Genomic DNA, 15,683 nt, shown 5'->3' on the forward strand with positions numbered 1-15,683 from the left:
GATTATTTGCCGTTTTGGTCAAATTTAACCGATTCTTTTAAGACAGCAAAAGTATTATTATTATTATTATTATTATTTCACTCCAAACGGCAGACTGAAATGGCTACTTAGTCTTAAATAAGTAGAGAACGTGTATTACTGTGTTATACTCGATTGTCTTGTGTGTAGTGACCTGGCGGGTGGAAGGGCAGGTGAGAGGGTGTGGAGGAAGGTGAGGTAACTGGTGAGCAAAAGGATGATGAGGGGGGCGGAGGTATGGAGGTGACTGGTGATGAGGGAGGTGTGGAGGTGAGGCAACTGGTGGTAATGATCAACTTAGTTTCATGACATATAATTAAGGAAGTAGTACCTAGTGAATGTGTGTGTGTGTGTGTAATTTTTATCATGCAAGTCATGTTCTCGTACTAAGATCTTGGTGGTGGAGGGTGGGTAGACAGGTGATGGTCCCTGACTGGTTAACATTCAACAGGTAGTGGTGTATCCCAACCACAGGCGAGGCATCGTGGTGGTTGATTTACTTATTTATTTATCTGGTAGTATAATGTCGAACCCATAAGAGTACAAGGAAGAGAAACATCCCTAGTTGTAATGAGTTTGACACACTGAAAAGTTCTTCCTTCCAACATCGGTAAGCGCACCTGAGTTACTATTTTATGATTGGATGTATAAAAGGGTTAGTGTACAGGGAGGAGCTTACAATCAGTCCCCCCTCTCCCTCTCTCCTCTCCGGCAGCTGTGGGCGTCGTTCGTCTACAAAGCGATTGCTCTACCTTTCGCCTAACGTTAAGAAATGGCAACTGGGACCAATACCCATCTGTGTTTACAATATGTACACTGGTAGAGTAGATGACGAACATAAATAAACAGTTCTTAAAGTACAGTTTTTATTTACACATCTTAAGGGACGGTAAGTAAAATATTACATCAAACGGCAACAACGCGCTTCCTGCATCGCTTCCTACATGGCGGTTTGTGTGCTTGAGAAGTTGAGAATGCCTTTACCGTCCCCGGGGCGTTGTTAGGTGTGCTGTGGTGGTTTAATGGCGCGAAAACCGAGTGTATTTTTTAAAACTTAATTTAGGAATTCTTTGACGAAACACAGTATAGCACGTTGTTTTAAGTAAAATACCGGGATTTCTTTTTTATATATTCCTCATGAGTAGTATTTGGAACGATGTTTGTATTTATTCTATTTTTCTACACTTAGCGAACGTTACGTCTCCATACCACACGTGTCGTCTTTTCTTTGTTGTGTTGGCGGTCAGAAGGGCGAGGCGAGGCTGGGGATGTGTTCCAGCCTCCAGCTCACTGTCCTTCACCAACCCACGACCGCTAGCCTTCTACAGCTCTAATCTCCTAACAGTATTTTTAATACCCAGTGTTGGCAGCCATAAGAAGTTCACCCTCATCTCTGTAGCGCTTCAAATGTGTGTGTGTGTGTGTGTGTGTGTGTGTGTGACCTCACTTGGATTAGGCAGTTCAGTTCTGGTCACCGTATTACAGAATTGATATAGAATCCCTAGAAAGAATTCAGAGGAGAATGACAAGACTAAAACCGGGCATTAGGAACCTTGAGTACAGACAGGTTTAAGCATCTTAATTTGCACTCCTTCGAGAGACCTAGAGCGAGGGGCGATATGATAGAGGTGTACTGTATATATGAAAGTCAGGGCTAAACAAAAGTGACATTACAAAGGTACTCAAACTATCCAACCAGGCGCGAACTCGTAACAATGGTTTTAAATTAGACAAATTTAGATTTAGGCGCGAAATAGGTAAATATTGGTTTGGAAATGTAGTAGTGGATGAATGGAACAAGTTACCAAACCATCATTAACTCGACTACGCTGAATAGCTTCAAACATAGGTTGGATGGAAATATGAGCAATAGGGTTTGGGTGTAAATGGGACTGTCCAGTATGGGCCAATAGGCCCACTGCAGTTTCCTCTATTCTTATGTGTGTTCAGAATTAATAGGCGGGATATCAATGATTGGACTCCAGACTAATGTGGGACTAAAACTAGTTTTTTTCCGTGTCTGCTGTCAAGGACGTGAGAAACACGCGGGTTCACATTTTCGAGGCAGCCACCAACTAGGATTTGTCCCTCACAGTTGTAACCAATACACACACACACACTCTTGAAGTACCCATGGCGCTTCGTGTTGCCTGAGTGGACTGACAAGGTAAGAGCGACGGCCACCTGCTTTGATGACGTCAAGTAACTAATAAGACGCCGTAAGGCCAGGCGTATATTCTATTTAACCTTGAAGTCATGTATTTTGATTAGCCACTATAGTGAATCATACGTAGGTGGCGTAGAGAAATACAACTAGATGTATTTATAATTTCTCGGAGGTCCCATAACCTACACCCTTCTAGCTACAAGCACATGAGTTGGTATAGGAAACAGACCTGCCGCCAATACACCTCACCACTCGCTACACATGCCTACCGAGCAGCGCAGTTGCATGGATATTGTGCGTCCTAGTTTTTGCTTTTCTTCCACCAATACCTTAGGTTAAGTCTCGGTGTATTTTGGTAGTTTATGGACACAAGTAGTATATACCCCTGAGGACCTGAGAACTATATGACGAATCTATTGTATAATTAGGGAATAAGAACATTGAGAATGGTTCACGTGAAGATTAGGCCCCCCTCCACTCCCTTTATAATAAGCGGCGTATATTCCACCTTATATGATTAAGCAACTCCATACTACCTGGGAATTAGGCTAGGTTAGGTTAAATTAAGTTAGGGTAGGATAGGTTAGGATAGGTTAGATTAAGTTAGGCTTGGATAGGTTAGGTTATGTTATGTCAGCCAAAGTAGAATCAGTCTAAAATTTAAGAAATAGTGTTTTACCGCCTAAACAAAACGATAATAGTTACAACAGTTTATATTAGGAAATCTCACTCATGCACGGACTCAGCCTGCGGATACGTCCCAAGTCTTAAGTAAGTGTGAATGATAAGACCTGCGTGTCAGAATCAGGAGTTTGGATCTGCGTGGAATTCCCTCCCCTTCCCGCCATCTGGTTGTGCCTACGTGCGCCTCAACACGGTGGTAGGAATAATAGAGAACGTGTATGATAGAATGGAAAGTGGAAGAGTAATGGGATGAAAAGTTGGAGGAGGGAGGGGAAGGGAGGGAGGGAATATCACCTCACCCCTCCCTACCCCACTCCAGCCCTCCCCACTCCACCCCAACCAACCCCTCCCCCTGACACCCGTAAATCAATTTGACGTCACCTAAAGCCACCCTGACTACACGTGACACTTGAATTATTATTAATATATTTTTAATAGAGATTCACCTTAGTGGTTAGGTTAGGAATGAGGTCATATGAGTGAGGCGCCGGGACCAGACACGTACACAGCGGCAGCGGCGCCCTTGATGGTGATAAAAACAATCATATAAAATGGAGATGATTACGTTGTATGAATGTCGTGTTCTGGATGTATGCTGCAGAGGTATTTTATGTGTGTGTGTGTGTGTGTGTGTGTGTGTGTGTGTGTGTGTGTGTGTGTGTGTGTGTGTGTGTGTGAGTGTGTGTGTGTGTGTGTGTGTGTAACCAGTTATTTCACGGAATTACTCGTCTCACTCAACCTTATCATTACATACATTGCTTTCAAGCACTCTTGAGTTATTACATTGAAATGACTGGTTACACAGTGTGTGTAATTCTTAGTAATACTTGTAATGTAACTAACTCATCCACGCATGCATACACTCGTCGCCTACGTGTAAACAAACATGCACTCAGCCACACATACACATGGATAAGGTCACACACAACGTCCACAAACATACACTCACCCATGCACGTGCATCATATCAGTCTCTTTGCCCTTGAGGTCTAATGGGGCTACGTACCTAATTTTAGCAATAAAGTTTATATTATAGTTATTATTATTATTATTATTATTATTATTATTATTATTATTATTATTATTGGTTATTATTGTTATTGTCATTACTATTATTGCTTTTATTTTAATTATACACAAGCCTAAACTCACACAACATACACACGAACGATCCCACATAATAAACATACAAACAGACTAGAGGTCGCTGCATTAAGCATCCTTCTGCAGGCAAAGGTGGAGAGAGAGAGAGAGAGAGAGAGAGAGAGAGAGAGAGAGAGAGAGAGAGAGAGATTGTCTCTGCAGGTAACAATACAACCCTGTTATTGTTTTATCATTCGCCTTCCATCACTCTCAGAGGTCACTGAACCCCCAACCTCAATGACAAGTGGAATGGACGTGTGACTTGTCGCTTTGTTTTGGTATAAGATGATGTGATGATGATATTACAGAATGGTGTTTGTGTACTTGAGGTTGAACTCCCCTAACACTACCTGGGGGGTTAGTTTGGATTAAAATAAGTTATCGTGTGGGTGTCTTATCTTGAGGTGAAATAAGCTGGGGTGTCTAATCTTCACGTGATTATCGGTGGGATGGGGAGGCGTGATGAGGGTGTGGGATGGAGGGAGGACCTTTTATGGTACGCGCAGGAGGTAATATATTTTTGTATTTTATTATTTTTTAAACTCCCACCAACTCGGTTTCACCCTGACAACAAGGCTAAATAATCGCTCGATACTCTTTTGCCCTGGGTAGCGGTGAGTCCGGCTGCTATCTGTGTGGTGTTGGGAGAATGGCAACAGCAGTAGATGGTGGTAGTGGTAAGTGGAATTGTGGACCATACGTAATTGATTGGCCGTCACTGCCACCACCACCACCACTAACACACGCACGATGTGAACAAGAAAGCCAGTTTGCACTCTTGTACGATACTTTTGTTGGATCACGTGAAGAATAGTCCCCCCACCCACAGTCACTCGCTAAGGAAAGGTACACTTGCATCGCTCTAAAAATTCTCACCGATGCAAAGGTGAAATAATAAACATCGGTGACGTAACCTCATTGTCAGTGTTGACCTGCATGACCCACCAGCTTCTGACTGTAGCTGTCACTTTCTGTACCTGAGTGGCAGGTTTTCTGATTTTTAACTCACGATACCTCGGTTATGGGTAAAATGCGCCAAAAGTGCGAATAGATAAGAATCGTCTTGTTTTTGTCTGAACTCACCATCAGAAAAACAAAAACAATATCGAATTATGTCGTCTACTAAAAATTGACCAATTACCCTTCTCTACCCTATAAAGATTTGCTGGTCTATATTAACACTGTCCTTATAAAACTTAGGGTAATGTTCTGGTATTCAGTTTGGACCCGGCTGCTGAGGTATACCTGCCGATGACCGTCACTGTCTAGAGCCGTAACGGTAACCTAACATAATATTAACCTAACACAATCTTAACCTATCATAACCATAACCTAACATTAACAAAATATAAGTCACATTAACCTAATATTACATTTAACCCAACATACAGTAATGTTAACCTAGTCCTAGTGTAACCTTAACATAACCTAACGTGACCTGACATGACCTTAACCAAACCTAACCAATTATAGGTTACTTCACGGTTAAATATTATTATGGCTGCCACCACCAATACCAACATTACCATCACCACTCTTCATATGAGCTTGACCACCAGCCCCACCTACTTATCATTACCCCTAAATCGTTCTCACAATCTGATTCCTCTAAATGTGTTTTTCCGTTTTCATTTCCGAGCTTTAGAACCTTACATTTCCACACATTAAATAAGATCTGCCATTTTTCGGTTCGTTTGCTGGCAACTTTAACTTCGTATTCTCTCTGTCTAGGTAATGTTTCTGAATCAAACATTATTTATACATTATCCGCAATAAACGTAATGAACGCGGCCCGTTGAACAAAGAACGTACCATCAAGGATGTGTGAATTCTTACCACAAATAGCGTACCGCGGGCGCTATAACTCTTGTTCAAAGGTTTACACTGACAGTTATATGGCGCTGGACTACGTGCGTGTGTAGGCAAGTTTATTTAAAAGAAAATATACATGTACTGTACTACGATTAGTAATATTATGCTATGGGAGAGATCGATGATTAAAAAAAAACGAATTAGTATTAAGCAAAAATACTACGACAAAAATAACATAATTATATTGCAAAATTTTTATGAAATCTCCAATTAATATTAAAGTAAGGAAATCGAACGTGACGCAGACCAGATAGTATATATATCAATGTCAAACGTGAAAATAGAAATATTTTGTTTGGTCATAAGTCAGCAGGAGAGAGACAGTTATAATAAGTCATTGCAGGAATAGTACGTATGAGTTATTTTTTAGAAAGCTTTCGTAAAGTTTCCCCTCCAAGAGGTTTCCGGTAAAAGGCAGGTGTTCGAATCCTGGTTGACTTACTAGGATTACTTCTTGTTTCCACGTTGGAGTTTCCCGTCCTCAGCGCTCATACATAACATTGCTTGGAAGTTTTTGATGTCTCTGCTTGTTCTAAACCTATCGTCAAGCTTGTCGTAGTTGATATATTATTTTTTATTAACTGTATATTCGTATCGTATCCGCACCCACGAACGCAATGATATTACGCCGTCTGAACTGTGGTCACGTAGGACTGTGCTTTGAAACTAGTACCGTACCTAATGCAAGATATAAAAGGTGTTGCTGGGTAAATACTGATTAAATTACCGGGATTGGATGAATCAATTTCATCTTGGAATCTAAAGGTAATTTTAATGTAGTTACTGAAAGTCAAAAATAATTATTTAAAATATGAGAAAATATTCACGGATAATATTTTGAGATAAGAATGATTGATATAAGAAAATATTAAGCTCGTAGTTCTTATCGGTATTGACCAAGTGTTAGGTTTTCCCGTCTCGTGGATATTTACTGTGAGAAACTTGTAATGACACACTATGAGCTTATAATTTATTTATTTTTTCCTGCCTGAGAACAACCCTGCATAACCAGTTTATTTATCGCATCCTGAAGCTCTAGTTGTCCTTCAATCACCCTATAAACCGATATGTTGTTTGACAGGACCACCATAGCGGGAGAGGTAAAGTTATCTTGTGCTTATAATGTCTTACAGCGCCCGCCACACACACACACACACACACACTACCGGGTACCAGTCGGGTGAGTTTTTTGTATCGTGAACACCGAGTTGAACGTTAATGTCTGTATCCTGGACGTTTTTTTTTTATACAAGCATTGATGCCTCACATTATTAAGAGATAAGACACTCGATAGATATTCTTGTATGTTGTTGTTTCTGTCTCTGTTGTTCTTTCCTGTTCCAATTAAAAACGCGTACTTGCGTCTTTAATCGTTGCCAGATGTTACCAGTGAGAAGTGTTTGTAAACATATCGTGAAGCACCTAGCATACTGATGTTGTTTTGATCTATGTTCTAATTTTATGTGTATATTTTCTTTTATTGTAAACAGATTAATTTCTATGCTATTATATTCGTCTTTGTTATATTATTTTGTGTTTGTGACTAGTAAATAATTCTCGGTCGTTCTACAGTCAGACGCCGCACTGAAGAACAGACTGAGTAACGCAACTTCTCAAGGACTTTTACAACTGGTGAGACGAGACCCGCGTATGTAAGTACAATAACAAAACATTAGGCTTCCTTCTTTATTAAATTGAAGTTTGTATCTTCCTGTAACTTAGTTTATGGTCAGAAATGAAATGATTAAACACACACACACACACACATTTTACTAATATTACGACATCGAAAACCACTACCAAGATACAGTATTAATATTTTGCGACGTGGCTTAAGTAAGAAAGGACAAAAGACACTTATACCGACTTCTTTATAAGTATAGCATTACGAGGTAGAATAAGTAACCTGTTTTTATTATCACAAACAACCAAACAAAAACTAGAGTAATGAGATAAATGAGCTGACCGCGTTATAACCATTTACTTGGTCAGTATTCTCTTTGTTTTATTATTTTATTTATGTAACTTGTAAATTATTATTATTAACATATAAAATAATAGAAAATAAACTAAAATAGCAGGGAAGAGAACTGCATTAATCCCGGCTATATAAATAATAGAAAGTCAGATCAGATTTATTTAGTATTCGATGTGTGATGTGAGGTTAGATGTAGTGGTGGTGGTGGATGATCAGGTGATGGTGGTGGTGGTGGGTCAAGTGGTGGTGGGTCAGATGGAGGTGAAGTGTCAGTTGGTGTTGGGTGGGTGGATTTGAAGTGCCCTAGAATCGAACCAGCTACCCTTAAAACACGAGGTGAGCCCTGTATCTGTAGGATAAATATCGACTGTCATCCTATAAAAAAAACACAAAGGTACTCACCCTCAGGGCCCGCTTGCCTCTACCGACGCCACGGTCAGAATCGGAAGAATCTGAGGAGGAGGACGACCTGGCCTGTCTTCGTGCACTGACTCGCTTACTGTACTCCCTCACCGCCGTCACTTGACTCTGACGATATATAAATGTTGATGTTATGATGTATTAATTACTACGCTTCAACAGCCAAGTTCCCTAAGCGAGTATGCCATTAAGTTTTTACACTAATCAATTTAAATTAAACATTTCATCTCTCTGGTACTGACACTAGTACATGTTTTTATATAAGCATCAGCGTCAAATGAACACAGGCTGCTGGGCCGGATATACAGTTTCTTGAGATCACCTGAAGATTCTCTCTCTTGCTTGCTTGCAGTGAGGAAGATATTCATTTTCTCTTATACTTTGTTAACTCACCTGCAATGGAGCCATACACGCGCCAGCTCTCCAGTCTACCGCGCTGGCCTGTAGAGAGAATGGTTGAAATTATTATTATTTTTTAGTTATGATGGTGATTATATTATTGATTTATTATGGTAATGGTGGTGTGGTAGTATGGAGATGGGTGGTTGTGATTATGGTGATTGTGGTAGGGGTTATGGTGCTAGTGGTTGTGGTAGGGATTTATGGTGGTGGTTATGGTAGGGATTGTGATAATGCTGGAATTATTATACTATAAAAAGAAAACGGATTCTTATACCTTCCAAATGTCATCAGTAACCCGTATGAAACGCACCATTTTATTAAGATAATTTTTATAAGACTTCAGTGACATTAGAAAACGCGCGCACACACTTGATAAACAACATGAAACCGAAATAAAAGTGAAAACAATAAGATAACGAAGGGGAGAAAGCGGTAGGAAAAATAAGATAACGAGTAAGAAAGGGAAGACAATTAAGTGGCGAAGAGAATATAGTCAAATAAATGTTCACTGATTGGTCAATAAATTAAGCTAAAGTAAATGAAATGCTCACTGATTGACCAATAAATTAAACCGAAAGTAATAGAAATGCTCGCTGATTGGCCAACAAATCAAACTAAAGTAGTAGATGTGGTGATCAGTTTGCTCACTGATTGATCAATAAATCAAACCTAAGTACGTGAGGAGCCATGAATCCTGTTCAAGGGTGTGTAGTCTCACACCCACCTTGGCCTACTGCAAGTGTGTGCTTGTGTGCGAGTTTTTCCGTGTGTGTATGTGTGTTTAAGTATATATATGTATGTGTGTGAGTGGTTGTCCGTGTGTGTGTATGTATGTGAAGATCCCTTATATACTCACATAATCGTGTATATAGCTCACCCTACCCACTGAGCGCCTCCACACTTTCTAATATAATGTCATTCCACCATCTGAGAGTCACTGTTGTTGGTCTTATCTCGTGGCACCACCTTGACCCACTGTTGCGTTGGTCCTGCTCACTTACATTATTATGAGTCCTAGTTTTCCAATGGTACTCCGCCTCCTTCTGATTCCGCTGTTATTTTACACCATCAACTGCTTTTCTTATACACACAGACATACACATACACACTTGCTGTATTGTGGGGTATAGTTGTAACCACTTTTTTTAACACCGAGTCTTGGTCAAACAAGTTCTTCTGGTTCACCACATACAGGTTTGAACAACTGTTTTGCCAGACTCGCTGCACACGGAAGGATGCTGAAACAAAGTACGGTACAGTACAGCCATACCACTCGGTCACCTCCGTGGTTATCGCAGACTGTAGGACCGATCTATCGCACCAGTCATGTTAAGACTGGACCGTGTTGCTGATGGGTCAGGTGATGAAATGGCTCATGGGAAACACAGAGAGCATCCTGGCATAAAACACAGTACAGAGGTCGGTGTAACAACAGATGGTTCGTGCAGGGGAGATATAGGCCGACGATATAGTTCAAGTTTAATTACATTCAAAGTGTTATCAGCGAGGGTAAAACTTTAGCTGTCAGTGTGAAAATATAACATGTTTCAACGGTAGACATATTTGTGGTAACTGGAGGAGCGCCAGAAGAGTGAGCTGTCTGAATCTTCACGACCGTCCATATACTTGGATTTTATGACCTTATTACTTGTTCTTTACATTGTGGGAACATAGGGATGATGTTAGGCATATATTAATACATCTGAGTGCCTTTCCTTAATTTCTGTGTCATGTTTCATGCTTGTTTCTCCAAGTGCAAGATTCCATTGATCCACTGTTAGCCGCCTTGCCCCCTTGACTGGAGACCACGGCAGCCACTGGTGAATGGCGGTGTAAAAGAGTTTGAGTAAATTGATGACAGCGCGTGAAAGGAGGAACAGTTTTTGTTCTGGCCACCCTGCAGCATAGCGGAAAAAAACGTTTTACCTATTTACATAAAATACAGAGATACAGACAAACAAATAGCTACGAAATATGTAAATAGCAAGAACCCAACTAAACTAGTTTGAGAAGATCAGTGTCGTCAGGTGACAGTCTTTGATTCGCTCGACGGACGTTCACTTTCTAATGATGTTTGATGTGACAGTGAGCGCCATATTTACCAGAGGTAATTGTATGCACAGAGTAATTTAATTGTTTGTGTGTATGTGTGTACGTAGTGACTTGCTTGTGTGCCGCTGGAAAGATACATTTGTGTACATTGTGAATCAGCCAGGTCGTCACCTTGTACGTGCGGACTTTCACCTATTATTTAATTCCAGTTAACCTATCTACCTGTCACGGTCATCTCTACACACTTGTCCCCTTTTATTACATACATATACCCACAAACTGTAACCCACACACGTTAACACAACACACGTACTCTCATTTTCACTCACAGAAGTACATCCGTAAAGTAACTCCTCGAAAAACGTATATTAATTAAGCTCAGGGGCGCAGTAATAGCCTGACAACAGTGTGTGGCAGGGAGTAGATTGTGGTGCACTTGTGAGGAGGTGCAGGCATCTGAGTCACCGCTCCTGGTGACTAGTTTAACTTCTTGTGCGTTTTACTTCCCAACTTTTCATACGAAAATCTGTAATTACCCTTGAGTAGTTAAGGTAGAAACCAATAATTTCCTTCAGATATATGAAATAGTGTGATAAACAAATGATTTTGTGACATTATTTATTTATTTATTTATTTATTTTATTATTTGTTTTTATTGGGCACTCCCCTACATCCTTGTGTAAAGTGAAGCGCAGAAGCGTTTACAGTGCCCAACAAGGAAGCATGCTAAGTTCATGCTTGCCTTTATGTCTCATGAGTTATTAGTGTTGTGGTCACTCCGGGTAGGTTTACACGTGGTCACTGTCCAGATGTAAACACACCCGAGATCTTGTTTACACTATTCTTACCAAGTTTCACCAAAAGAAACAACAACAGAGGATTAATGCTTACAAGATCTACGTCACAGGATACACCCACACATTCAGACGGCGCCTGACACCTTCATCATTTGTGCTTCAATTCAGATACAAATTAAACGCACTAGTTACAAGTAATGAGTGTGAGGAACACAAGGAATACAAAGTTGTCTTGGAACGAGCTGATGGAAAGGCTAATGTCTTTCTGTTAAGTAAAAAAATAAAATTCTTCGCTATTACGCTGGAGCAGTCATATCGCCCGCAGTAACAGGGGCTGTTGCACTTACAGTATATACTGCCCGCCCTGATGATGCCCAGGCTACTCTCACACACAAGCACACACCTGAATAAATAATGTGAGGTTAAGTCTGTAGTGTTATGAAAGGTGACATTTACATCCGGGTAGCGCAAGGCTTAAGTTAGATTAGTTGAATATGTACAAGTTGCATTGATGTCACCCACGTTATTAAACTAAGTCTGTGGTTTAGTTTAGTAAGTCTAAAGATAGATTAGGCTATAATATAGACTTAGATCTGCACACACACACACAAGATCAACAATGCAGTTCTTAGTCATATAAAGGTTGTCGCAAGCACACAGGGAGCTAATGTATTTAAAAAGGGTTTAACGCAATTTATATTCCCTAAACCTGTGTTGCTGTGTAGAAGAATAAGGTCAACAGTGTCCTATCTTATAGCATTTAAGAGGTAACGCGGGAGAATTATATTATTCTCTCGCTACAAACAGGTGATCACATCATCGAAGGAGTTTTGACATTATCAACACGGCTAACTCACAAGTCTCCTTTACAGTCACCTCTGCAAATAATTAAGTCTGTGTTTTTGTCAACCGTACTTTAGTTATCTGTACAGCAGTGTCAGTGGTTCATTAGGTTACCAGTCAGTTGTTAAGCACCATTAGCACTTTTAATTCGAACCATGTACTATAGTCACTACTTAAAAATACTAGTCAACTGTTAATTGGCAACTTGACCACAGCCGGCAGACAACCGGCTACCTTAGCATCAAGCTACCAAGTTTTGGCTATTTGAAGTACTCCCAAGTCAGCTTCGGCACTTTCCATCATCACAATAACATATCAAAGATTCGGATATTATTTGGCTTATATTGTGATTTAGTTCGTTTTGTGTAGCTACGTTGTTTCTTTGTTAAAATATTTGACCACGAAAATATCATGAGCACAAAAATAATATAAGACTCGCCAGCCAGGTTCAGTACCTTAACAACATCACTAGTTACTGCCGCCACAGGGAGAACAACCCTATGTAGGGCTTGACGAGTTCTCAGGGCGGAGGAAACACATCGAGACAGGGACATGGTTACCAAGTCACAGTCACACGATCAACTGAGGCTCCGCAGGACTCACACTGGCCTATTCAGTTGCCGCCACCTCCTTAAGTTGAACACGCTGGTGGAAAGTTGGCACCCGCATTGAAGTAAACAAATATTGCCTCACTCTTGGAACCCTGTATGTAAAAACGGCGGAAGCTCGGTCAAGGATACTTAAATATCACTTGTATTTAGGGCTGGGTGTATGTTTATGAACGAGTGGTGGAAGATTAAGAGGGGGGTTGGGGGTGGATGTTGCGGGGGGTCGCCAGAGAGGATTTTACTGCGAACGTTTCTTTTATACCATGTTTATACTTAGCGATGTTTATACCCAGCGATATTTTTCATTTCGAATAAGAAACTGAAGAGCTCCTATAAGATATTGTTCATATTAAATAATCCATGCAAGTTGTCAAAAAACCACTACGTGTTAGGACTTGTTTATTATTTTTTTTTGAAATATTTATTCCTTGTTCTTAAAAGTATACGCATACGCTTATCTGGTAATTCATGACGGATAATAAAGCATTAGTTATGTTTGTAGTTCAGATTGGTCCACTGCCTCCACTTAGCGACAGACGGCGGCTGGGCGAGAGTCCTTACCAGTCCCCAACACATCCACTCAACCCTGCTGGCTACACCCTCCTCCGAACACACTATTGAGAAAATGAGCGATCTCTTCCCATTTACCACATTTTAACTTGGAGATGAGATCCTAGTGACTAGTCGTGAGAACTGATTGTATCGACATGTTTTGGTGGAAGGTCTGTACAGTATATTGATTTTAAAAATTAGACTGGACATCTGTATCTGTTTTATTAGCCTTTCCTGAACATTATACACCACCGTTTAAAATCATGCATCTACAATAATTAATGCTCCGATTTCCACAATGGTTCGGACACTTATACCAAAATTTGTCAGACCAATATATCTATATTTAGGACGAAGTGGTAATGCCACTTTCTCGTGTCGGAGCAACAGGTACTTCTTCAGTAGCCGCCCAGTAGGTAATCAAACTATTACTAACTTTACAACTTTCTCTGTGTTCCTCGCAATATACAGTATATAAACATGCATTAACACTTCAACATGCTTAGATTTTTGTTTATGAGTACTTCAATAGTTCTTTATATTAGGAGCAAGTGAACGTATTTTCCGATGACGATATAACATGAAACTCTAAGCAGACGGCTAGTAAAACACAGACTACGCTGAAATAAAGAAAAAATCCACGTGGACTGGAGGTGAACGTCTGGCCATCAACACGGCGGACTGGATAGATCCTGTCTGGCGGGAAATTATTGAACGGGGTTATATACTGTAGTCGACCCCGTTATTGTGACGTGAAGGTTAAAATTTTTATTGCCTGTAGGAATTTTGAAATAACTGAGAAGAAGCAACGGTGTTACATGTGGAGGAACTGGAAAGGTTATGTCAAGATTTCTCGATCACAGTGGTAAGAAATTGCAAGAAAGTTTGCTCTCAAAAAATTACTAGTTGACAGTCTTCATCTTTTATATCATAAAACACGAGACAAGTGTATTTGGAACTAACATATGGGTCTACATAACTCATAACGTGGCTTGTGTAAAGTTTAATAGTTGTGACAGTCAGCACATGACAGCGTTTAACCTTAAAGTCAGTCACCCAGAGACAAACTCCAGCATCTCAAGGACACTAACCCACAAAATCTCTTAATCTTTGAAAAATATCAATATAATGTATATGTTTTCTATAAAAAAAAATAAAATATGATGCAATTGTGAATTTCCTCAAGAACTCATTCGCAGTCTATAAGGCATATAATTACCATTTATATTTTTCAACATTGAAGAAAGTAACTCCCAGTACCTTGACAGTGTGATTTAAAAAAGCAGTGGCACATCAATAAACTCTACGGACTTACTATGCACTGTTTGCACGTGTTCTTGCTGTGTAGAATTAGATCCTCGTATGAATTTCATGTTTTTACAAGAATACTAAAACTAAATGAGGTGAATAACACAGGTTAATAACTCCCAATAAATGAAAACAATGAATTTGGTTCACCTTATGTGTTTAAAGCTATTTATTATGTACTGTATAGTGTACAGTATTCATTTATTGAAGGGCGTGTTATTTACAGTGGCGTTTGTGTATATGATTTTAGATAGGTTAATAAAATAACGTAAATCTTAGCTAAAGGCAACAGTATTTTATTTTTTTGCATATACAGTATTCATAAGTTTAAAGGGTGTTTTATTTATATCCAGTTTGTGTATATGATTCCAAAATAATTTAGAACAAATGTGACTGACTAGATTTGCGATACCAGTTCGTCTGCCACTTCCCTCCCCCTTTAATAGGCTACTAAAGTGCGCCAGTACTAGGAAACAGGTTCACGCCTACAAGACCCCATGTAAAATACTCGTGTTTTTGGTCTGACCTTTAAAAATGTCGGCCTTAATGAGAATTTAGTGGTAAGAATGAGAATTTCACTTTACAGTCTTCTCTTTTTTTTATTTGTGGCTAATTAACGGGGATTTAAAACTACCTTAGAAGGCCCAGGATAATGTGTAATTACTGATCAAGCTTAGACGAGATATAATAATGTAATGAATATGTGTGGCTGATGCAACTGTTTTCGATCATCTGAAGATTGCACCCACCAGTTTATTCCACCTAAAAGATTAACCACCTTATGACTATAGGGAAGGGGGTTGTGATTAGATTAGGTTTAAATAGGTTAGCGTTAGGGT

The 15,683-nt window shown here is 39.8% G+C and overlaps 1 protein-coding gene across 1 annotated transcript in view; it reads right to left on the minus strand.

The window, feature by feature from the left end:
• LOC121879585 (sarcoplasmic calcium-binding protein-like) overlaps positions 1–12,984 on the minus strand; it is a 22,681-nt gene extending 9,697 nt beyond the window's left edge. Inside the window, exons 1-3 of the mRNA XM_042386257.1 lie at positions 12,832–12,984; positions 8,676–8,723; positions 8,265–8,390 (exon numbers count right to left, since the gene is read on the minus strand). Of these exons, the coding sequence (XP_042242191.1) occupies positions 8,265–8,390; positions 8,676–8,723; positions 12,832–12,930 (273 nt within the window). The 5' untranslated portion in view covers positions 12,931–12,984. The remainder of the gene's footprint in view (positions 1–8,264; positions 8,391–8,675; positions 8,724–12,831) is intronic.
• Positions 12,985–15,683: the final 2,699 nt, after the last annotated feature.

The sequence above is a fragment of the Homarus americanus genome, unplaced genomic scaffold, assembly GCF_018991925.1.
Source record: "Homarus americanus isolate GMGI-L3 unplaced genomic scaffold, GMGI_Hamer_2.0 scaffold9741, whole genome shotgun sequence".
NCBI lineage: Eukaryota > Metazoa > Arthropoda > Malacostraca > Decapoda > Nephropidae > Homarus > Homarus americanus.